At 39.1% G+C, this 25,386-nt stretch overlaps 1 protein-coding gene across 1 annotated transcript in view; it reads right to left on the reverse strand.

The window, feature by feature from the left end:
* LOC139445950 (golgin subfamily A member 4-like) overlaps positions 1-25,386 on the reverse strand; it is a 229,714-nt gene that overhangs the window by 111,732 nt on the left and 92,596 nt on the right. The window contains exon 20 of the mRNA XM_071227199.1: positions 7,213-7,326. Within this exon, the coding sequence (XP_071083300.1) occupies positions 7,213-7,326 (114 nt within the window). The remainder of the gene's footprint in view (positions 1-7,212; positions 7,327-25,386) is intronic.

Below are 25,386 nucleotides of genomic sequence, written 5' to 3' on the forward strand. Positions count from 1 at the left end.
AGTTTACTGTAATGTGATTATTTCTAACAGTATCTTCCAGGATTTAGGTATGTTTAATAGAACTTGGTAAAAGTCAATAATTGTGCCTTTAATTGGGTATTTTCTTTTAAGTTCACTAAAGGGCATCATATCATCTTCATTACAGAGATCTGTAAATTCCCTTTAAAAACCAATTCAATATAATGAATCAGGTTTTTTTAAACAATAAAGAGGTTGTGATAGTGCTTCTTCAGTGTTGGTGGAGTTAGTTTTGTGTCTTCTATACAGTGTTCCCCAAGCAGACAAAACATCTCTCCAGTTAGGGTTAGCTAAGTGCATACAGTTTTCAATATTGGGCCCAAGTAGGAATATGTTTTTGGATGGAAAGATGCTAGGGTTATTACAGTTTTTGTTTTGGAGATGTTTTTTGAGAACTGACAGTTTTAGAGAAATTATGAAAGACTTTACCTCTATCATTCTCAGTCCGCCTTCATCATATTTTCTAATTAAAGATGTTTGTTTTATTTTGTCCCTTTTGTCATTCCATATGAATCCGTACAATATTTTGTTAAGTTAATCAATGAATTCACTTGGAGGGTTTGGAAGAGAAGAAAACATATGTATTAAGGTTGATAGGGCCCAGGTTTTGACAGCAGTAATTTTACCTATCAATATGTTAAATTTCTTTTCCTCCAATTCCCTAAAATTTGGTTAATAATTTCAATTCTCTTCTTTGTATTGTTTACCCATAGATTATTTAAGTTCGAGTTAAGCTTTATTCACAATATTTCAAAGTCCCCACTCTGCCAGTCTAGTGTCAGATCCTGACATAATTTGATGTCACTGCCTGTCATTGAGTCTATCCATATTGCTTTAGTTTTATCAATATTAATTTTTAATCCTGACATTTCATAAAAATCATTTAGGGTGTCAATCGCTGTACTTAAACTTTCGTCAGTCCCATCTAGAAATATTTCAGTATCATCAGCATATTGTCCAAGATTAAAATTTAATACAGTGAATTTAAGAGAGAAATTGGTCGCCAGTTTTTGAGAATTTGTTTATCTTTAGTGCCTTTGGGTATACAGGTAATGACACCTCTATTCATTGTTAGTCTTAAAGTGTTATTTCTAACTGTTTCTGTAATATATCTGTATACCCATATTCCACGATTTTTCAAGAAAAAATTGAAAAACTCTACAGGGAATCCATCAATACCTGGGCTTTTGTTATTTTTCATAGATTTTACGGCCTTTGTTATTTCTTTCATGTTAATCATGTCTTCTAAATAATCAAACTGTGATTTACTAAGTTTTAGTGTGTTAAGTTTGTGTAATAAATTTTTGGATTCATTAGTTATTTCTCCACTTGAGGAGTATAGTTTCTCATAGAAATTTGTTTGTTCAGTTAAGATGGATTGTCCATTGGTTATTAACTCCTCTTTTCAGTTATAATACTGTTAATTAGTTTACTGGTATAGTTCCTGTTTTCAAGATGACAAAAATATTGTGATGGTTTTTATCCTTCCTCGTACCACTGGATTCTGTTTCTTATTTGTATTCCCCTTGATTCTTCTTCTTTTAATTTTTCAAAAAGTACTTTATATTTAGACAAGTCTGACAGCTTTGATTCACTTATATTCTGAAAATTTCACCTAATTTCCTCTTCTATTTGCTTTATTTTTTCCTCTAAGTTTCTACTTTCTTCATTTTTGGTTTTCTTTAAATAAGTGGAAAAAGATATTGATTTGCCTCTCACTTTCATCAAAAATGTTTCTAAAAAAAGAGTATCACTGATTTCTAATTTTAAGTTAGATCTTTAGTTTTTCTTCCTTCATCTTTGGAATATTTACTGCTTGAATATTCTAGCTTTGTTTCTTCTAGTGCATCTTTCACTATTTGGATATATTCATTGTTAAACAGTAAAGATGTATTAGTCAGAGTTAACCTTATGCCCTCTATTGTGATATCTGCTATTATATAGTTTCCATTAATATCTTGTTTAAATCTATGGATTTTCATTTCTAAGGTATTACAAAACAAAATGGCAACTCCTCTTGCATTTGACTTGTAAGGCGCTATTATACTTTGAAGTGCCCATTCGTTTCTCATTAATGTTTCATCTTCTTTAGAAATATGAATGTCTTGTAGACATATTATAGAAAATTTCTTCTTTCGCCATAGGTTCATTACTTCTTTACGTTTCCTTTTATCTGCGGGCCCCTGCAATTTGCTGATACTATTCTTATTTTGTCATCCATATTCAGTGTTTTCAAAACAAAACAGATTCATACTGTTGTCAAGGTGGTTATTCATATCATACACTGGTTTATCACCAACTGAATTGAATGTTTTTAAACTTTGTGAGATTTTATGAAAACATACAATGATAAAAAAAACAAAATAGAAAGGGTAGCGTTTCCACAAGCTCTATCCATCATGGGTATTATAAATCAAACAATATTGCCATTGGGTGTGTTAATATAGCCATCAACATTCAAACTAGGCCGAGGAAGGGAAGTAACTCACGTTTGAACATGGTGATGTGAGAGAATAACACGTCAACACAAGAATATGTTTCTAATGCATCATAAATCATACGTAGTTCTCAGATATTATCTTCAGTCGAACAATTATCGAAATCTATTTGACAAAACACCAATACAGGTAGTAAGATACCGCTACTCACTTGTCGGCATTATGCCCCACTGTTCCTTGCGGAGTGTACAAATCATGTGATCTGTAGTACCAGTACATGTCACAGATAATTATAGCGCTATACGTCAAAATTCAATAACATTGATTCTGCCTGACATACACCTTTTTCAGTCAGTGTTAAGATTCAAGAGAGATACATAATCTGGCGAACATGCACATGTAAGTTTCATGTGCGCTAGGTTCTTGATAAAGTGGGAATTTATGAAAACATTTTGTCACATGACACTCACATGATTCTATAAATATCAACGTAAACAAACTTCAAATCAAAGTGGTGATACGAGTGTCACTGAACGCCGTTCTTTCATAAACTGCTCAAAGTCACAATAGATGCAGACTTCACCACACATCATCCATGTTGCACTGTATGGATACATTTAAGACGTAGTGGCGCTGTACTTTGCATTATACACTATCTAAAAGCCAAGCACTCAGGATTGGTGAAGCCATCGTTGTTTACTACAGCTGAGAGTTGTCAATATCCTCATTGAGACTGATATGTAGCCACGGTCGGTCTGCATTCTTCCTGTGCTGGAGGGTGATATCTAGCCCTTTTTCCTGAATCTGTGTCTGGACTTGTTTTGTTTTGCGAAGCTCGCAGGCCTTACTCGCCTATACCACAGAGTTTTTTAAATGGTACAGGGAGGTCTGTGCAGATTGAGACATGTCTCTCACGCAGGACAGCGTTTTTTCAGAAACTTGCATCCACAATAAATTGCCTGTCCTTCATATTGACAAATTTTATCAGGAAGGGTTTTGGTGATTGAGCTGTATAGGGATTTGTACTCTGGCACGGTAGTCTATGGATGTTGACAAAGTTAATTTCATCAGCACGTTGCAGGCCCAGGTCAGTGAAAAGTTTTCTGCACGAAGTTTCTGGGTCTAATTCATCTTGTATACCATAGATCAGTAAATTGCTATTTCAGAAATAAAGTACTTGTGTCAATAATTTCGCTTCTGTGTCTTTATGTAGTTCAGCCATTTCGTCCCTCAACATTTGAATCTCAGTCTTGTTTACGTTTATCTGTTCGGAGTTGAACTCGTCTGACCGCAGAATATCTTCTGTTTTAGATTGTAATTTGGTAACTTCATTGTTTACTTTATCAATTTTGTCAGTGATTTCATCTGTTTGCTTTTTGAGTGAATCCTTAATGAATGTTTTCATGTCATCAAACATGCTCACCGACATGGGGTAGTCGGGGTAGTGTCGCTATCAGTCCATATATAGATGTTGCACGGCAGTCATTAATGCACATGGCGGACACACGAGATACTGACTTGTGATGCCATTTTCTCAGAGACTAGAGTTGTGTTTCATTTTAAGAACATTTGACACACAACCTTGATGATCAGTTCTGCCAAGTTTCATCTTTATAATATGTCTCAAAGTATGTTTACAGTGTTTGGACAAATACGTTTCTTTTGTGGTTCAGTATATCAAGCCCTGCTGCAAATTAAATACACACATACCAAATATCATTAATTGGCAGATTAATGGCAATTTTGAAAAAAATTAACATCAATTAGCTTGGCTTATCAAGAAAAAAAAAATATTTTCACTATTCACATCTTTGAAACTGGAAATTGTATGTAATTACCTATCAGGAAATATTGCCCACTCACTTATTTGATACACATTACTCATGGGACAACATGGGAGGACAGCATGGGAGGATAGCATGGGAGGATAGCATGGGAGGACAGCATGGGAGGACAGCATGGGAGGACAGCATGGGAGGATAGCATGGGAGGACAACATGGGTGAGGTGAGGTGAAATTGGGTTTAACGTCGCGTCCAAGATTATTGCACTTATATAGCGACGTGCATGCACGTGTATGTGTGTGTGTGTGGCTGCTTGTACTAGTCCGGACTGATGCCGATTTATAGTGCTAGCTCACTGAGATACCATGCCGCAGTGTAACATGAATACCCCACTCAGACACAGTATACTGACTCCGAGCCGACCAGTCCTTGCTTTAGCCCCTTAATGCCGAGCGCCAGACAGGGTAACAACAAGTACAATCTTTTAACGTCTTTTTGTATGACGCGGCCTGGGATCGAACCCTGGACCTTCCGCTCTCCGGGCGGACGCTCTACCACAAGACCACGGAGGCGGTCAGGACAACATGGGAGGATAGCATGGGAGGATAGCATGGGAGGATAGCATGGGAGGACAGCATGGGAGGACAACATGGGAGGACAACATGGGAGGACAGCATGGGAGGATAGCATGGGAGGATAGCATGGGAGGACAGCATGGGAGGTTAGTATGGGAGGACAACATGGGAGGATAGCATGGGAGGACAACATGGGAGGACAGCATGGGTGGATAGTATGGGATGACAGCATGGGAAGACAGCATGGGAGGATAGTATGGGAGGACAGCATGGGAGGATAGCATGGGAGGACAGCATGGGAGGACAGCATGGGAGGACAGCATGGGAGGTTAGTATGGGAGGACAGCATGGGAAGATAGCATGGGAGGATAGCATGGGAAGATAGTATGGGAGGATAGCATGGGAGGATAGCATGGGAGGATAGTATGGGCGGACAGCATGGGAGGATAGCATGGGAGGATAGCGTGGGAAGACAGCATGGGAGGATAGTATGGGAGGACAGCATGGGAGGATAGCATTGGAGGACAGCATGGGAGGACAGCATGGGAGGATAGTATGGGAGGACAGCATGGGCGGACAGCATGGGAGGATAGTATGGGAGGACAGCATGGGAGGATAGCATGGGAGGATAGCGTGGGAAGACAACATGTGAGGATAGTATGGGAGGACAGCATGGGAGGACAGCAGGGGAGGATAGTATGGGAGGACAGCATGGGAGGACAGCATGGGTAGATAGCATGGGAGGACAGCATGGGAGGACAACATGGGTGGATAGCATGGGATGACAGCATGGGAAGACAGCATGGGGTGATAGTATGGGAGGACAGCATGGGAGGATAGCATGGGAGGACAGCATGGGAGGACAGCATGGGAGGACAGCATGGGAGGACAGCATGGGAGGTTAGTATGGGAGGACAGCATGGGAAGATAGTATGGGAGGATAGCATGGGAAGATAGCATGGGAGGATAGTATGGGCGGACAGCATGGGAGGATAGCATGGGAGGATAGTATGGGAGGACAGCATGGGAGGATAGCATTGGAGGACAGCATGGGAGGATAGTATGGGAGGACAGCATGGGCGGACAGCATGGGAGGATAGTATGGGTAGACAGCATGGGCGGATAGCATTGGAGGATAGCATGGGAGGATAGTATGGGAGGACAGCATGGGCGGACAGCATGGGAGGATAGTATGGGAGGACAGCATGGGAGGATAGCATTGGAGGATAGCATGGGAGGATAGTATGGGAGGATAGCATGGGAGGACAGCATGGGAGGATAGCGTGGGAAGACAGCATGGGAGGATAGTATGGGAGGACAGCATGGGAGGATAGCATGGGAGGACAGCATGGGAGGACAGCATGGGAGGACAGCATGGGAGGATAGCATGGGAAGATAGCATGAGAGGACAGCATGGGCGGACAGCATGGGAGGACAGCATGGGAGGACAGCATGGGAGGATAGTATGGGCGGACAGCATGGGAGGATAGCATGGGAGGACAGCATGGGAGGATAGTAGGGGAGGACAGCATGGGAGGACAGCATGGGAGGATAGTATGGGAGGATAGTATGGGCGGACAGCATGGGCGGATAGTATGGGAGGACAACATGGGAGGACAGCATGGGAGGATAGTATTGGAGGATAGTATGGGCGGACAGCATGGGAGGATAGTATGGGAGGATAGTATGGGAGGATAGTATAGGAGGATAGCATGGGAAGATGGGATGGGAAGACAGCATGGGAAGACAGCATGGGAGGATAGCATGGGAGGATAGCATGGGAAGATAGGATGGGAAGACAGCACGGGTGGACAGCATGGGAGGATAGCATGGGAAGACAGCACGGGTGGACAGCATGGGAGGACAGGCATTGGAGGATAGCATGGGAAGACAGCATGGGAAGACAGCATGGTATGACAGCATGGGATGACAGCATGGGAAGACAGCATGGGAAGACAGCATGGGAAGACAGCATGGGAAGACAGCATGGGAGGATAGCATGGGAAGACAGCATGGGAAGACAGCATGGGAAGACAGCATGGGAGGATAGCATGGGAGGACAGCATGGGAGGATAGCACGGGTGGACAGCATGGGAGGACAGCATGGGAGGACAGCATGGGAAGACAGCATGGGAAGACAGCATGGGAGGACAGCATGGGAGGACAGCATGGGAGGACAGCATGGGAAGACAGCATGGGAAGACAGCACGGGAGGACAGCATGGGAGGACAGCATGGGAAGACAGCATGGGAGGACAGCATGGGAAGACAGCATGGGAGGACAGCATGGGAAGACAGCATGGGAAGACAGCATGGGAGGACAGCACGGGTGGACAGCATTGGAGGACAGCATGGGAGGATAGCATGAGACAGCATGGGAGTGTTCTTGTGGTGCCTACCTTGCAGAAGACATGTGATGTACATCCTCTCCTGGGTGTAGCGGGTCAGCAGGTCGGACAGTCTGGAGCTGCTGCTGCTTGGATCCTCCTCTATCAATACCACACTACCTGTTTCTGGCAACATGGAACATTCTGTCTTCAAATAGGACTATCTAATGCTACTTGGATTCAGGGGATTGAAAAATGCCTTAAGACCAATCTCCTCTCTCCCCTCCCATAATAAATGACCAGTCCCTTACCAGCTGGAACAAATCAGCTTCAGTTATTGTAAAGTAAACTTCGACAGGTTCTTAAACTTTGCTTGAGCAGGTTATTTGAAGGGCTATCAATGATGTGGTCTACATTCATGAACATTGAAGTTGTGTGAGTAAATCATACCTGGGGCAGTTTGACCTAGTTACATGACCTTAAAGGGAAACAACACTGCAACTTTGAAAGTATTGAAATATGAATCGTCTATTTCTTCATGGATTCTAAATTTGCTTATTATGGGCTATATTTCGACTAGTTTGACTTGTGTTCTACACAAAGCGACACCATCGGAGGATCAAGAATGATAAACCCTAAATATCATAAGAAAGGATATACAATAAAGAGCTACAGCCGAACTTACATGTATTTTTGTTGTTGATTAATGGATACACATTTGGGTGGGTGTTCGGTCAAAAAATACAAAGTTCAAAAAAAGAACAAAAGTATGCAATAAAGGTCAAATATTACAAATAAAGAACTAAATGTAACTCAAAGGTCAAAATACAAAACAAACGGATGCCAGTAAAAAAATACAAAGCTGAAATAATGTCCAAAAGTACGAAAAATAGTCCAATGTTACTAATAAAGTATCAAATGTTTCTAATAAAGGTCAACATACAAAACAAACAGACACCGGTTAAACAAATACAAGGTTGAAATAAAGGTCAAAAGTAGGCAATAGTAATAGTCAAATGTTACGAAAAGAGGTCATAAGAAAAGAAAGAACAATGTGTAAGAAAGAATGTCAGTGAGCACAAAAGGACGTTTACAATAAAGAACCAATTTTCATGATGGTGACAACTATTTTCATCATGCCCTTGGTTCTAAAAAAATCCCTGGAGTAGATAACAATGGACAATCAATTAACGTATTATAAGCTAATCTGTGAGCAAAGTATGTTGTTTTTTCATCGGCACGTCACATCTAGTTGTGGGTGTATTATTATGGTATGTTTATGGTTCTGTTTGGTTGAACAAAACCTTCCAAATGGCGTGATGGTTTTCTTGGGGGAATTAGTCAGCAAAGAGCCGGAGTCACAGGATACTAATCACAATTTTATATCTTAGAAAATAGCTGAGGGTGCCACAGAGAGTTGGTACAACCCTCTGGGCTGTGGGAGAGAGATCTGCTTGGTATGAGCGTCAAACCCCTTCTGCTTAACATTTGGCTTCTGTATGTATTTAACAAAAATTAGAACAATAAAATGGAATATGATTGGTTGATACACGATAGGCTGTGCCTTATGGTTAATGACTGGATAGACAGAGGGGAATACTTAATCCTGTTAATCCTGTTGGACTGGCACTAATCTTGTTGACATACTTACTTGGTGCTTTGAAAGAGATTATGGTGTCACTATAGACGTCCTTGTACGGGGGCTAATCCTTAATGAGTCTAAATTGAAGTAATTGCTGAATGTTATTCTAATATAGGTGATGACAGATTTACTTAAATAAAATAGTTCAAGGTAATCTATAAGACTATGTAGACATATCTTTTTTCGGGGAGATGGGATCTTGATACCTTAGGTTAGCATTTATGTTAAAGCTTCAAATCTATTAAACTATGTAGACATAACTCTTGTCTTATTGAATAGTATGTCTAGGAGATGCGCTCCCATTACCTTAGGCTAGCATCTATCTAAAAAGGTATAACTGAAACTACTGATATTTTATATGTGCATTTTACCTGATGATAAGTATTACTTGCTAAACTATAATTATATGAAATGATGTATAAATATTACACCATGATAACTCATAAAAGCACTTGATGTGGATCTAATTATTATAGGATAACTAAGTATAAATATTATATCATGATAACTTCCCCTCCGTCTGAAAAAGCTTGGACCCCAAACGTGTAAAATAAAATAATTATGGCTTAGATGGACAATGTATTAGGTTAAACTGGTAGTATATTAAATAACAAATATTATTGAGTCTCTTTGGTATAAGGAATGTAAAAGTTCTTTCTGCTGGAGGTGGCTTTTGTTGGCACACTGTACTGGTGGTTTTGAGGTGATGTAGGAGGCCTTGGGATAGTTCCACATCCTGGTTTGAGGTTTAAGGATATTGGCTGAGTCCATTATCCGTTATAGTGGTTTTGCATGGAAAACAAAGAAAAAGAGAGTTAGCATGTTCAAATAATAGGTCATATTTAAAAATTATCCACACTTTCTCAGTTTGTATGTAATAAGTAAAAAATAAAACAAATATAATAATTATGATGTAAAAGATCAGTACATAATTATTACTAAATGGTGTCATGACCAGGAAGAATGTATTGGCGGCAAATAACACAAAGTATATCATGGATTAAAAATATCCTTCTATTTTGGGATACAATCATTAGAGTGAGTGAGTGAGTGAGTTTGGTTTTACGCCGCTTTTAGCAATATTCCGGCAATATCACGGCGGGGGACACTAGAAATGGGCTTCACACATTGTACCCATGTCGGGAATCGAACGTCTTCGGCGTGACGTGCGAACACTTTAACCACTAGGCTACACGATCGCCCCACAATCATTAGACATTATATATACATATAACATATGCATTTATTCGTTTCGCTATGATTTTCGTTCAGTTCAATGCGATAGGGTTTGGTTTCGTTCGGTTAAATTCGGTTTATTTTTCTTTCGGTACGGTTTTGGTTCGATTCGCAGTATGGTTTGCTTCGTTCGGTACGGTTTTGGTTCCATTCGCAGTATGGTTTGCTTCGCTTAAGTACAGTTTCAGTTCGATTCACAGTATGGTTTGCTTCGCTTCGGTACGGTTTCGGTTCGCTTCGGTTTGAGTCATTTTGATAAGATTCGCGATACGGTGATTTCGTTCGGGTTCAATTCGGTTCATTTCGCTTTGGTACGGTTTGATTCGCTTCGGTTTGATTCATTTTGATTTGTTATGGTTCATTTTGGTTTGAGTCATTTCGATTTGTTATGGTTCGTTTTGGTTTGACTCATTTAGATTCGTTATGGTTCGCTTTGGTTGGCTCATTTCACTTCGCTTTTGAGATTGGTTGATCAGGTCAATGCTCAAAAATTTGTTGTGATACAAATAACTCAGATGATCAGGCCGATGCCATTTGTTCCCAACTGGCGACCCAAAGTGAAAAGACTGGACACAAGTAAACAACAAGATACAGCTAAAAGCTGTTTAGTGATTTGCAACGTTTATTTAGGAGATTTTGTATTTTGCACAAGAATATTTTCATTTGGCATCTACAGGTATATATGGCGAGTTGATCCTGGTATGGTTGATGGGGACGACAGTCCGGGGTTGTAACACGGTTGTAAAAGGTGTTGATGTTTCCAAAGTCTTTATCTAGAAAAATAACTCTTTTGGATTTATAAATTGGTAGTTCATCTGGATCATATGGAGGATTATCTTCTCCACAGGACCACTCACAGAGATCCTTCCAGCTATCATCAAGGTAGCGCTGTATGAGGTGGGGAGGAACACTTTCAAAATAGCATGTGTGGTAATCATGATCATCTTTGTTGTTGGTATATGAGATCTTGACATAACAGTCTCCTTGAATAACTTCAATGCCCTCAACTCCCTTTATTAAATGACCCTCTACTTTTCGTAGGTGTTTTGGAATAAAGGGATATGGTTTGACATCTAATTCTACGCATGGTTTGGAGTTGTCTTGCTCGACTTTCCCTGACATTGTATTCCCTGACAGAACATTGACTGATTTATTGTCTTGTGCTGATTCCTTATGGTCGAAAACTTATGATTCTTCAGTGGACGTTTTTGTCGTTTTCCTGACATAGTTCTTTTTAGGTGAAATTCTCTCCGAATGGAGTCTGGAATGCTGCTGCCATACTCCCATGTGTTTCCTCTTTCTGGATCCTTCCATTTCACTCTGTAGTAGATTTTGCCATTTGTTCTCTTAGAACTTACAATTGAGTGGATGTCCTCTGGATTGAAAATAGGAGGGATATCCTTGGTTTGATTACCTGATGTTGGACTCTGACTTGGAGGTTGTACCTGGCTGTCGTCAAGTTGTTTTCTGGATTTTGGCTGGTGATGGTGTCTATTCACTCCTCTTTTCCCTTTGTTTACTTTTTCATCTACCTTGGTTGGAGCATGATTTTCCTTCGTCATTGTTGTACTGGGACTGGCAGGTTTTTCTGTTGTACTTGGGAGCAGGGTTTTTCTTCTTTGTTGGGGTCTTTTGCTTTGAATTCTTGCTGCTGGAAGTGTCTGCCTTAGTTTTGGAAATGACCTTGTTACCTTTCTGTCGTGGAGGTGATTGATCAGTGGCTTAGTAAGGTGAACTTGTTGATGGGGAATTGTTGCTGTCAAGCTGAGTATCATTGACTGGTTCCTCATTGTCATCCATGACTCCTGAATCTATGTTACTGGTGTCATTGAGGTAAGGTTCTGGGGGATACTGTGGACGATCAGCAGGATCAAAATATGGCTTCAGACGGTTGGCATGGACCAGTGGTTTGTGTATTTTGTCGTTAGAACTTCGGCGTAGTTTGTAGGTATAATTTGGACCTGTATGGATGATATAATAGCCACCATATCACTTTTTGGTTAATTTGTTGGAAAGGCCTTTTTCAACTTTTTGACAACAAAGCCAAACTCTTTGACCTGGGGTGAATTCTGGTTCTTTAGCCTTTCAATTATATTGTTCTGAATACACCTCCTTAGCCCACGCAGTGTTTTCAGCTGCAATTGTTCTAGTGATTTCCAGCTCAAGTAAATTTAAAAGATAACTTTTGTTATTGTGGCCTAAATTTTCTTTTGGAATTAATGCTACATCTTGTGGAGCTCTTATTTCTCGGCCAAAAAGCAAAATGTATGAGGATTTTTGCGTTGATGTATTTGGGGCCATCTGATAGGCAATCATGATGCCAGGAATAAAACGGGGCCAATCATTTTGAGACTTGTTACAATAGGCGCTAAGTGTAGATTGATGTAAGAATTGAGCCTTTCTACACAGCTGTTTGTTTGAGGATGGTGTGGGCTGGTATGGGTAATTTGATTGCCAAAAGTTCACAAATTGCTTTGATAAGTTTGGACATGAAGTTCTGACCTCTGTCTGAAATTAGGGTCCTTGGAGTGCCATACCGACAAAATATTTCTCTGACGAGAACATCTGCTACTTCTTTGGCTTCTTGGGTCTGAAGTGGAAAGGCTTCACACCATCTGGATGATGCATCTGTGATGACCAAAATGTACTTGTACTTGTCTGGTGTTGTTGGCAGGGGACCGAGAATGTCAACGTGCCATCGGTTGAAGACCTCTTCTACAGGTAGTGGACGAAGTGGTACCTTCTTGCCATGGTAGTGCCTCTTGGTCTGTTGACATACCTCACACGTCTTGACATAAGTAGCAATATCGGTGTACATTTTGGGCCAGTAGTACTTAGGTCTCATGGTGTTGTGCATCCTTTCTTTCCCATGGTGGCAACCGCCAAACTCTGAGTCATGGTAGGATTGCAGGACTTTATTCCTGAGGGTTCTTTGGACCGCCAGCTGTTTAATGAATTTGTCCGCATGGCCTTTCTGTCTTTGTGGAACGAATCTGTAAAGGATGCCTTCATCAATTTCAAAAGAATTGGCTTCGATAAGAATCTTTTGACGAAATTTTTCATCTTTAGGAAGGACATCATCTTCTTTGTAGTCAAAGATTTGCATGAAATCTGGACAAATCCTTTGTAGGTGACGTAAATTTGGATGTTCTGTTATACTTACTTCAACCATTGTGTCTTGTGAAACATCAGCAGGGTTCTTGGGACCGCCAGCTGTTTACAACATTAACTGGTACTGACTGATAATCCTCTTCATATTCAAAGGTGACTGACCAATGTGTTGTCTGTGTGTCTGATTCTGAGTGATTAACAATAGGTGTTTTAATATCCTCAGTCTCAGTTGTCTGTTCGACCTGTGTGGATGAATGTGTGTTTGGCAAGATTGTGGTACTGCTAGTTGATTTGCTTTGCTGAGTTGATGTTACTGATAAGACTGTTTTCTCAGCATCTTCTTCTGTCTGATCATTACAGTTAATATTTTCCTCATATTCCCTACGTGAGAGAGCATCAGCATTCCCATTCCCAGCAGGCACGCAACGTTGGATCAACGTTTAAAATTGGTTGCATTTAGGTTGTGACGTTGATCAACCAAAACGCAACGTTGTATCAACGTTAAATCTTAAACGTTGAGCCATGGTTGTGATACTGACGTCACAACAACGTTGAATTTAAGACGTACGTACATCATTTCAATTTGACGTACGCCTATTCGAAAATCGACAAATCACCATACTTTTCCACTCCGTTTCACCTGTTTAAACACTGCGTTGAAACCCAAGCATGATCAGTTAGGCTGCCTATTCAAATTTGAACAAGCCAGGTATATTAAATTATATATGTGTATTTTTATATATATATACGTGCACATATGTAAATAAATTCACAAAATAATTACACAACACGGATGATTCCCCGACGTGTTTCAGTGTTATCTTCAGGGAGAAGTTGAAAAAAAAAAAGTTGAAAAGGGATTAACCTGAAAAATAAATATCTTGACGCGTGGACTTGAACTCGGTACTTGCAGCTGATGATAGTTGGATATTTAGCATCAGCGAGGACAGGAAGTGGATTTGCGACTGCACAGAAAATTCAAAACTTGGCGGATACTCGATCGAGAAGGTAAGTTCAAGTAACATTTGACATTCTTTGCATGTTTGTTTCCATTCTTATGTTGAAAATGAGTTGTAGTTCAATGGTCATTTAGTTATGACACGTAGATCCGTAAAGTTGCATTTTCGCACACACCTTTGACGAACAGATTATAAATAGCCCATCCAATCGGTCCATTGATAGGCTGGGCAGGCTGTGTAAGTGGGCTACAACATGGCTCAGTCGGCACGCGCGAAGATATGAATTGACTTTTACTGACGTGTAGTTAATTGTTTTTATATCCGTATATGTTTGAGTTAAGTTACTGAAAAATACCAGATCTACATGGGCCTAGTTGTTGAAATGTGGACCCGATGCACGGAGCGGGTGTAGCCATGTTGATCGAGGTTGCCGCGCGCCATTATCGAATTTCTGTGTTACGGTATTTCAGTGTAAATCTTCAATCAGTATGTTGCATGAAGTATATTTTCAATGTTTAATGCCTTGCTTTGAATGCAATATACCGGACACCTACCATTTTTCGGTAAGGTAAGTGCACGAGCTCATTCCTTACTAATGGTTTCCAATTTTTTCAGACGCCATTTTTTGTGGCCTCGCTAAAATGACATGGGTTTCGCGCTCATTCCTCAGTGACGGTTTCTAAGTTCGTTAGACATTTATTTCGCCTTGCTAAATTAACAGGGGGCCCAACACACAACGGCTTGAATTAACTTCTTTCGTAAGTAAATGTTTAAATAGTATTACCAATTACAAAATACAACGTGTCTGTTGATATGTCACTCCGACGGATGTCACTAATGAGGTCGGTGCACGCCATCATTTACCTTCTATTTTTGGGTACTTTTTCTGTGTTCATGTCCAAATTTCGACTTCATGAATCGCTTTGATGTTCAATTTCAAAGTTAAATCATATTAAACCATAGAAATGCAAGCGGGGTAATATTTCTGCTTATTTTGACCTATATCGCCCTATTTTTTCAAGTATTGATGCTGTCACGTGCCGCTTGGTTAGTAGCATCGAAAAAACATGGCGGATAGGTGTCCGGGGTGTAATGCACGTGTAACGTCAAATTAATAACTTGCCATCTCTACAAGAAGAAATTATGAAACTGTTCCATTAGACATTATGAATTATTACAGTGCCAATACTTAGGTCTTAATAAATTGGGTGGGTTGTCAGATTTGGTTGATTGGCTGTCAATGTGGAAACTATTTGATATTCGGTATTTGACTCAAATTATGTTGCAATTAATGTTACTAGATTATACAGATATATCCTCCGATAGTTTTGAACATTATTATTCCGATGAATATTTTAAAATATTAGCAATAGTGTCCAAAATTAATGCATAAGTAGATTCATATTTATATATATGTTCATTGTTGACTTTAGGACAATTAATTGCAAGGTCGATTATAGATAGTTTAGGATGCATGTCTACCACCATCAGCTGTTCATTTCATTGGCATGCAGGTCTTAAGACATGAAATAGCGACTGTTGTAAATGGTGTTTCAGTTTGTTGGCAAAAAAGATAAATTATTTACATTCCAACAGAAGTAAAGATATAATTTACCAATAGGTATTATCATTTCCAGTTTGTTCTGTTAGCACCTTAAATGTGATTTGTTTTTGTTTTAATTAAGTTGCTTGATTGTTTAATTATACCTTTTCAGAAATGTTGTCAAGGCAACTTTGATGTTAAAACCATGCGCCTACAGACATACTCGCTCAGATTAACTTATCATAATTAGGGTATTTATGGCTTTGCAATTTGCTTTAAATATTGTGCTACTTTCTGAGTTACACTAAAGGAATCTATACCTGTTACATTCTATGTCTACAACAAACTATCTTTTATTGTTATGTATTTATTTCTTTTTCACAGGATTCCAGAGAGGGGTTCTCTATCTTTTGACGGAAATTAGGAACCTAATGAAACAGAATCAAGACTCAGTGGCAGACACAGTATCAGTCAGCTCTATTGAGCAACTCAATACACTGCATGAGTTGGATACTCTCGAGGCGAAAATGAGAGAGGATGAATATCAGGCCAGCTTGGTAAGTCAAGTTGAAGTTATGGTACTGTTATTACATTGTAAGATTAGAATGTTGTTTGTTATGAATTGCTTGGAAACAAAAGTAAACAGTAACATGCCATAAGTTTTGGTTGAATTAATATACTTATATAATGATTTTCATACCACATATAAAGTTCAAATGTTCTTTTTACAGAAAATTACTTAAGAAGGTTTGGTGGGGCGAATGCAGATGACTACGTGGAAAAGGCTATGCTAAGGTAAAATAGAATGAAATTGGTGAAAGGTTACAGTAGCTCAGTAGGTAGAACTCAGGTCCATGGATCCATATAGACTGGTACAAGTAGTGGTAGGGATCAAGTTTTTTGAGTTTTGAAAACGTGGTAAGGTATATACTTTTATTGCCTCATTGTAAGATAAGTGGAATGTTTATATTAAGGAAGTGGTGTTAATCCACACACAAATCATTAATCAGTTGGTCAATGATTATATATGTACATCAAGAACATAGATCCATACTTTGAATTTGCATCCTCAGATATGTTACTGGATATTTTTCAGAATGATGACAAACTTGCCCATGTCCAAAATGAACATGAAGGGGAAGAAAACCAAGACTGCATTTCATGTACTACTTTGTGTGTGTTGATTAAAGGTAAAAAGTAATTATAATAATATGTTTTATATAGAGATATGAGAGAAATTAAACCATCACTCATATAAAGCGATCTGTATACATAACACCTTTTGTTCAAACTAAAATCATATCTTTGTGTTTGCTACCACTACACACATATATATATAGATCTGAGAATACTGTGTACACATGAAATGAAATCTAAAAGGAAATGTATCTGTGATACTATTTCATTCAGTGAGTAAGCTTAGGGGATATTCATAATTAAGATTCTTTTATATATAATAACACAATATCTGTCGTTTTAGTTTTAATGTTATACACACAAGTTTTGAATAACTTAATAATAGTATTAAATTGCATGTTAATATTATTTCAGATTCAGTCCTCCTGACCTTTCCAAAGACAATGGAAACGGAACTTCAGGATATGATCAGTCGATTTCTTAAATATGCCCCTGGTAGAACGTGGGGGAGATGGAAGGCCTAAGCACTAGGACCTCTTTGCCACCCAGAAAAAAGAAGAGCCTATGTTGTATATATTTGAAATTAAGTTGGGTTTTTTAATTATCTTTGAATACAATTTTTGAAAACAATGTATCTTTGTTGTTCATTCATCATCAGCATCAGATATAAGTATTTAACAATGTCATTCAAAGAATAGGCACGTGAAGATCGGGGGTAGAATAGGCCTTCAGCAACCCATGCTTGTCATAAAAGGCGACTGCGCTTGTAAAAGGCGACTAACGGGATCGGGCGGTCAGGCTTGCTGACTAAGTTGATGCATGTCATCGGTCCGAACTGCGTGGATCGATGCTTATGTTGTCAATCACTGGATTGTCTGTTCCAGATTCGATTATTTACAAACCGCCATCATATAGCTGGAAACCCAAACCATTCAAAGGAAGGGAATTACACAATGGGCAGCTGGTGAGTTATCACTGCTGAGGCCATCTCATACCAATCAGTTACCTTGGCATTGATATTGAGTGGCATTTCTGGTTAGGGGTCAGCAGTCAGCATTTCCAGATTTACAGTATTAGTTTTTTTCCACACTTCTTTGAGGTTAGTGAAATTGGTTAACACCCTAATTAAGCTAGCTATAGATCAGCTTATTTATTGTTTAACTAAAACATAATGGTTCGTTTTTTGGTGTGTATTATGACCGTCTAGAATATTTCACTGATCTCAAATATCAGGGAGGCCACCACTTCTTGAGCTGATGCTGTACTGAAAAAAACCCACTTATTCAAGGTTTACAAGGTGTCCTCTGATACATCAACGTTGATACAACGTTGAAGCTACGTTGAAATAACGTTGACATCTGACGTTGAAACAACGTTGACATCTGACGTTGAAACAACGTTGAAGTGTCAACGTCAGTTCAATTTTCATATGAAACCAATTTGCAACGTTGTTTCAACGTTGAAGAGTGACGTTGTTTCAACGTTGTTTCAACGTTGTAATGCCTGCTGGGATTGGCTTTGCCGCTGCGGTGAACAATGTCAAAAAAGTAGGTAGAAAGTTCAAAAGACCATCGCCCTAACCTACCTGTGGCATCCTTGATGGATTTCAGCCATTTCAATACTATATGATCAGTGTAGACTGTGAATTTGGAATTTGCAAGGTATGGACGAAATGTTCTAATTGCTTCAACTAGGGCTAAGCCTTCCTTTTCTGTAATGCTCCAGTTCTTTTCGCTGCCATGAAGAGCTCTACCACCAAAAGCTATTGGATGTTCATTATTTTTCTCATCTTTTTGACTCAAAACAAAACCTATGCTTATATTACTGGCATCATTTGCGAGAAGAAATTCTTTGTCAAGATTTGGATAAGCCAGAACAGGTGTTTTACTCATATCATGTTTTGAGTGTGTTGAATGCCTGATCACACTCAAGTGACCATTGGAACTTTAGTTTCTTTCCTACTTCTGACTCTGAATGCTTCTTTAGAAAAGCATTCAGTGGAAGTGCTATGTGAGGCCTAAGAAAGAGCGAATCTGCTTTTGTGATTTGGGCACTGGAAAGGTTCTAATTGCTTCAATCTTTTTGTCATTAACTTGAACACCTCCAAGTGATAAAACATGACCCAGAAAAGAAACTTTGCCTATTGCAAAGTTGCATTTGGATGGCTTTAGTGTTAATTTTGCCTGTTTCAGATAGTAAAATACTTGCTCCAAATGTTGGAGATGCTCTTCAAAGTTTTTGCTGTAAACCTTAAAAAGCAATTTTCTTAGCACTTTGCTCATGAGCTGTTGAAAACAAAGTGGAGAATTTGATAAAGGCCTTGATGGGTGACAAAAGCAGTTTTATGCAATGAATCTTCATGTAATAACACTTGGAAGTAGCCATTAGCAAGGTCTAAAGTTGAGAAGATCTTAGCTTGGGCATTTGTGATTTGATCAACAACATCATCAAAAACAGGAAGAGGCCATGAGATTGGTAAAGTGACAGAATTCAACTTTCTGTAGTCACAAACAAATCTATATGAGCCATCAGGTTTCTTGACTAGGATAATGGGAGCTGAATACATAGAAGTGGACTCCTCGATCAAATCATACTTCAGAAAATCATCTATAAATTCTAAGGTGACTTTTTGGAGATGAGGAGATTGGCGATATGGTCTACACTAAACGGGTGGGTGGTTGCCAGTGTCAATGATATGTTGGTGCATGTCAGTCTTTCCTAAATCTGCAAGACTCGTTGAAAACATGTCTCTATTTTGTCCCAAAAATCTAAGTAGTCTGTGTCGTTGGTCAAATCAAATCCTAATTCTTGTGCAATTTTAACATAGTCCCTGGTGTCATTGTCTTTCTTCTCATTGCCAGTGTTACGATATTTATGAATGGTTGGTCAGAGTCTATGTCATAGACAGAGTCTTTGTCAATGTAACTGAATTTTCCTACAACTGTACCCTTGTCTAGAACCTTTTCTTCTTGGGAAGGATTCAAAAGCCTAAATGTAGCCGTTTTGCTTTAGAAAGAGTTGTACCACCTGCTACTTCAGAATGAGCAGTGAGGGAAGCAATGGGTTCAATGAGGATGAGGGAATCCTATTTGGCCTCTGATAGTCTAACCTTGAAATGAATTTCACTCTGAGGGGGGATGTAAATCTGATCTATTGTTTTTGCTAATCCACAAATCTCTTGCACTGAATTGGCTATGAAATTGATATATTGCCTATCTGAGGTGCTGTTGTTAAGTATCAAGGAATGACAGCTATAATCTAAGACCGCATCATTGTCATCAAGGAAGTTCTCACCTAGTATCACTGCCTTCGGTTGTGTAGGCAGTACATAGAATCTTTGAGAAAATTCCTGTTCCTCAATGACAAAATCTAACACAACTGAACCTAACACTTTATGCAATTCGCCGCCAACACCTTTAACCTGTGGAAAGGGTGAGTTTCCAAGATTAACGTTTTCAAAAGCTGTGCTCAGAAAAGCAGACGACATACAACAAATGGATGCCCCTATATCTACTAAACAATTTGTTGTTGTTGTGCCAAATTTTGCCTGAATTACACTTTTGGCAAGGGGCGTAATTAAAGACACTGTTGGAATTTCACTTTCAAAGTTATTTTCCATTCCAGACTCCATATTTGCCATGACACCTATTAGTATGTACCGTACTAAATTAAAGAAAGACAAGTAATCAACAATGTAATGCTGTACTTACAATATTTGAAGACTTTTTCTTCCTTTGTGTCTTTGGAGGAGTTGGTTGTCTTTAATCCTGTGTTGAGGTCAGAGGTGGATGCAGCTTGCTTGTTATTTCATCAGATGATCACAGTTGGACATGTCCTCCAATGGGTTCTTGTAGCTGGTCCTAGTTAGTTCCTGGGCTCCATGGTTCCGAAAACGATGATTCTCCACCAAATTATTATGGTATGTTTATGGTTCTGTTTGGTTGAACAAAACCTTCCAAATGGCGCGATGGTTTTGTTGGGGGAATTAGTCAGCAAAGAGCCGGAGTCACAGGATACTAATCACAATTTTATTTACAAGAACAATTAACAATGAACAATATCTTAAAATATAGCTGAGGGTACCACAGAGAGTCGGTACAACCCTCTGGGCTGTGGGAGAGAGATCTGCTTGGTATGAGCGTCAAACCCCTTCTGCTTAACATTTGGCTTCTGTATGTATTTAACAAGAATTAGAACAATAAAATGGAATATGATTGGTAGATACACGATGGACTGTGCCTTATGGTTAATGAATGGATAGACAGAGGGGAATACTTAATCCTGTTAATCCTGTTGGACTGGCACTAATCTTGTTGATATACTTACTGGGTGCTTTGAAAGAGATTATGGTGGTGTACGTGGGCTAATCCTTAATGAGTCTAAATTGAAGTAATTGCTGAATGTTATTCTAATATAGGTGATGACAGATTTACTTAAATAAAATAGTTCAAGGTAATCTATAAGACTATGTAGACATGTCTTTTTTCGGGGAGATGGGATCTTGATACCTTAGGCTAGCATTTATCCAAAAGCTTCAAATCTATTAAACTATGTAGACATAACGCTTATTGAATAGTATGTTTAGGAGATGCGCTCCCATTACCTTAGGCTAGCATCTATCTAAAAAGGTATAACTGAAACTACTGATATTTTATATGTGCATTTTACCTGATGATAAGTATTACTTGCTAAACTATAATTATATGAAATGATGTATAAATATTACACCATGATAACTCATAAAAGCACTTGATGTGGATCTAATTATTATAGGATAACTAAGTATAAATGTTATATCATGATAGTATTCTGCCTGCTTCAGTTTGATCTCCATATATAAACACTTTTGACAAATCAACTGTGCAATATAACAGTGATTAATAAATCCACATATTATGGATTAATCCTTTGATTGATGTTTTTTGCAACTCAACTGACCATTCCTCTCTTGCTGCGCTGTCACATGCATATTACATAACATGTAATACATTCAATGCATCAGACCTGGTTTTATAACCCAATCTTAGATTAAATAATTACCCCAGACAACAGAAATGCCAAATGCTAACCACTGATTGCAGTCCTCCTAAATAAAGCCTGGGGGCTTCCGGAAACGTCCAGGCAAAAATACCTAATAATAAAGTGTATTCTATATAATTGTGTTTGTGTATTAATTAGAATAAAGTGCCTTTAATGAGGGCACCAACCCCCTCCTCCCTTGAATCATGAATACCGTTTAATTTTTCACTATGAATCTTATTGCTCACCCCTGAATCAAAAATATTATCAAACACAAATCTCAAAAGCATTGAGAAAAGGGGTGAGATGTGAAGTTAAATTACTACTGAAACAAATGTGAAAAAAATAACACATAGCAAGAAAATATTTACATACACCACTATTCTTTTTAAATGTTGAATTTGCTTACCCTGTACAATTTTATTTTTTTCGAACTGAGGCAGTGGTCGTATCTTAGTCTTTGAAGGATACAATGTTAATTTGCTGACACCCTGGATGGCTTGAAATTGTCTAATGTCTGCTGGACATCAAAAAGCCAACAGGAGAAAGACAGACATTTTCAAAAATTCCTGCATGTCCCCAGATGTCAACAAAGCAATACTGTTTCGTCGGATGGTCGCCTCAACATTCCAAATACACAACAGACAGCCAGAAAGCCAGGACAAAGAAAGAGCTTTAAAACCGCAGACATTCACTCTAAGAAAGTAGTATTTACAAAAAATAAGTTCATGTACTATAGGAAGATATAGATATGATGAACATTGACTATTAATTATCTTATATATTGTAAATAAGTAAGGATTACTTTAACTTAGGGTTAGAATTGGTCTTCAGCAACCCATGTTGCCGTAAGAGGCAACTATGCTTGTGGTAAGAGGTGATTATGCTTGTGGTAAGAGGCAACAAATGGAATCGAGTGGTCAGGCTCGCTGACTTGCTTGATGTATTTCATCGTATCTCAGTTGTGTAGATTGATGCTCATGGTGTCACTCACTGGATTGTCTGGTCCAGACTCGACTATTTACAGTCCGCTGTCATGTAGCTAGAATATTGCCGAGTGTGCCGTTAAACAATAAACAAAACATTTTTAAACAAACTTGTCTGTAATAACCATTAGGTCTGTTTCATTGGATTAAAAAAAAACCATCATGGCCTATTAAATTTTTCTTCCTTTTCTTGTTACTTGCTCTTATTATTATTTTGTTTTGTTTTGCTGTGTGTTCTATTTATTTGTACGCCAAATACAATCTTACCAACCTGAGAAAGACATGTTTTATTGACCGACTGCACTTTCTTACACACCTGTGGCTGAGAAACCCATTTGAGATAACTGGTATCAAACATATGTGTGAGATCGAATTCCAGGCCTGTGATTGGCTAATCCATGGTGATGACCTGAGGTCAGATGATGACGGACTACTTTCCTGAGTGTAAGTCATTCATAAGTTGCTCGTGCTTCAGTCGAATGTTCACCTACGTCTGTATTGAACAACAGGACTGTGTAATTTATAATATAAATAATGATAAACAAACTCGTCCTCGTCTGCGAGTTTGTTTGTTATTATTATCTGTTACATTATCTGTTGTTATGTCAACGTTATCATTTTTTAGAGTGCAATGTCCCTCCTCTTCAACACTCACTTCGAAGTCGAATAGAATTCAAAACACATCACGCAAACTAATACACATCACAGTTTTGTATTCCCCCTTCTGTTTATCATTTACTGTCATTTTAGGCAAAGCAAATTTACTCAAAGTGGCTTCTGAAAATTAGGTAGATCTTGATCGTAAAGCTCGCCAAATCACAATTCGAGGCGTTATTTACCAGAGGGTATACTGTGTGTTTAGAAATCTAAATATCAGATATTTACTCGAAAAATTAAAGTAGAAAAATAGCATATTACTGATGACGGGTATCAAATCAGTAATGATAATTTTGAAACGTCGATGATAGCCTAGAATCGTTTAGAATGTTTTGGAAAATATGCATACATGAACGCCGAAGTGTATGTTCCGCCATATTGGATTGTGTTTACAAAATGCCGGTTATGAGATGCCTATTTGATCAGGTATATTTCAAACTCAGCTGCTTTCATGCATCCCTGAATTACTCATACATTTTACAAACAAATGACAAGTGGTCTTTGTCACCAATGCAAATTATCTAGAAGAAATCATGCGAAATAAATTAGGTGTGCAAACAAACACTGTGCTCGGAAAACTGTACTTGCTGAAATGTAAACAAGCAAAATTCCGATTTTACACTGTGTAGCATTTTTGGAGGTACTTTCGTCTAATTGTTGCATAGATTGGCTCGATCACGCGTTTGAGAATATTCATGGGAAGAGTATCGTTGCACTAATTATGGAATTTCAAATATATACATAACACTGATGTGGTGAGTTCTGTCCTGTGTGACGCCATGACTGACGCTAAAGAGGAAGAGGCTACAGAAATATCTTAATATTTTTACAGCAATATCTTACAGTTATTATACTTATCATTATTGCCCCAGTGCTTTAATTTCTTTTTGTAGCTTTTGGCTTTTCCTTGACAACATGTGGGAGAGAGTTAGTGGAGTTAAGGTTCGTAGCATCGCGTGGTTCCCGGGGACCCTGATACTGTAAGCTAAAACCGTGATGGAAACCTAGTTTTAGTAACGAGGCTGCTGCTGGATTTATTAACTGGGAACGTTGTAGCCATTGTTCTAACCGTGAAATATTAATTGGGGTTGGTGCCTTACAATGTGTTTTTGATGGGAAGTTTTGCCGGTCGCTTTGGTGCTGGTGCTTGCATTGGCTTGGCCTTAATTCCATGAAAACAAGATGTAGCTCCGTGGCCGCCGATGTTGCATGACAGGCATGACTGCCCCATCGCATCCTTCGTGACTGAAGTTCCTACAAATTTCGGCTGGTGTTGACGGGCGCTGTACCTGGTTAGAAAACCTTAAGGGTGTTATGTTGTGCTGCCTCTGGTTGGGTAGCATGAGATGCAGCCATAGCTGCCCATCAATTGTACCCCATGCCCGGGAAGGGTCCCTCTTGATTTTATGGGGAAACTGTATGTCATATTGTGCCCAACAGTCATCCCCAAAGCGTGCAGCAGCACCACGGATCCTCTCGACATAGGTGAGCAGCTCCTGCATTTTGTTGATGGTTGAGTTTCGCTCTATGACGATGCTGATGAATGTCAGAAAGGCTGATGTGCAAGACCTGATATTAAGAGGCTTGGATGGCTGTTGCCTGGGTTTGAAGGTTACCTGGCCTGATGAATCCAGTTCGATGATGAAGTTTGATCCCTCCTGTGTTGGCTGTCTATCTAGCGGTAACAACGTCAAGTCCCACCATGTCAATGAAGTCTCCCCGGTGTATTTTTGCCCTAATTGCCTGTTTGACGTGAAACCCAATGTTTTCGGCGTTGAAATTTAGCTGTTGACTACTGGCTAATTGGGTTGAGGCGTTGATAGTTGGCTGATAAGCAGTTTGAGAAGCTATGACGGTTCCATGAGCCTGCGGCAATGTGGCCAGGTTTTCGTGCCCTTGACTAATGGATTGTGCATTTATGCTTGGTTGATTGGCATTTTGATAAGCTGGGTTGAA

The sequence above is a fragment of the Haliotis cracherodii genome, unplaced genomic scaffold (genome assembly GCF_022045235.1).
Source record: "Haliotis cracherodii isolate W230 unplaced genomic scaffold, xgHalCrac1.p SCAF_6, whole genome shotgun sequence".
NCBI lineage: Eukaryota > Metazoa > Mollusca > Gastropoda > Lepetellida > Haliotidae > Haliotis > Haliotis cracherodii.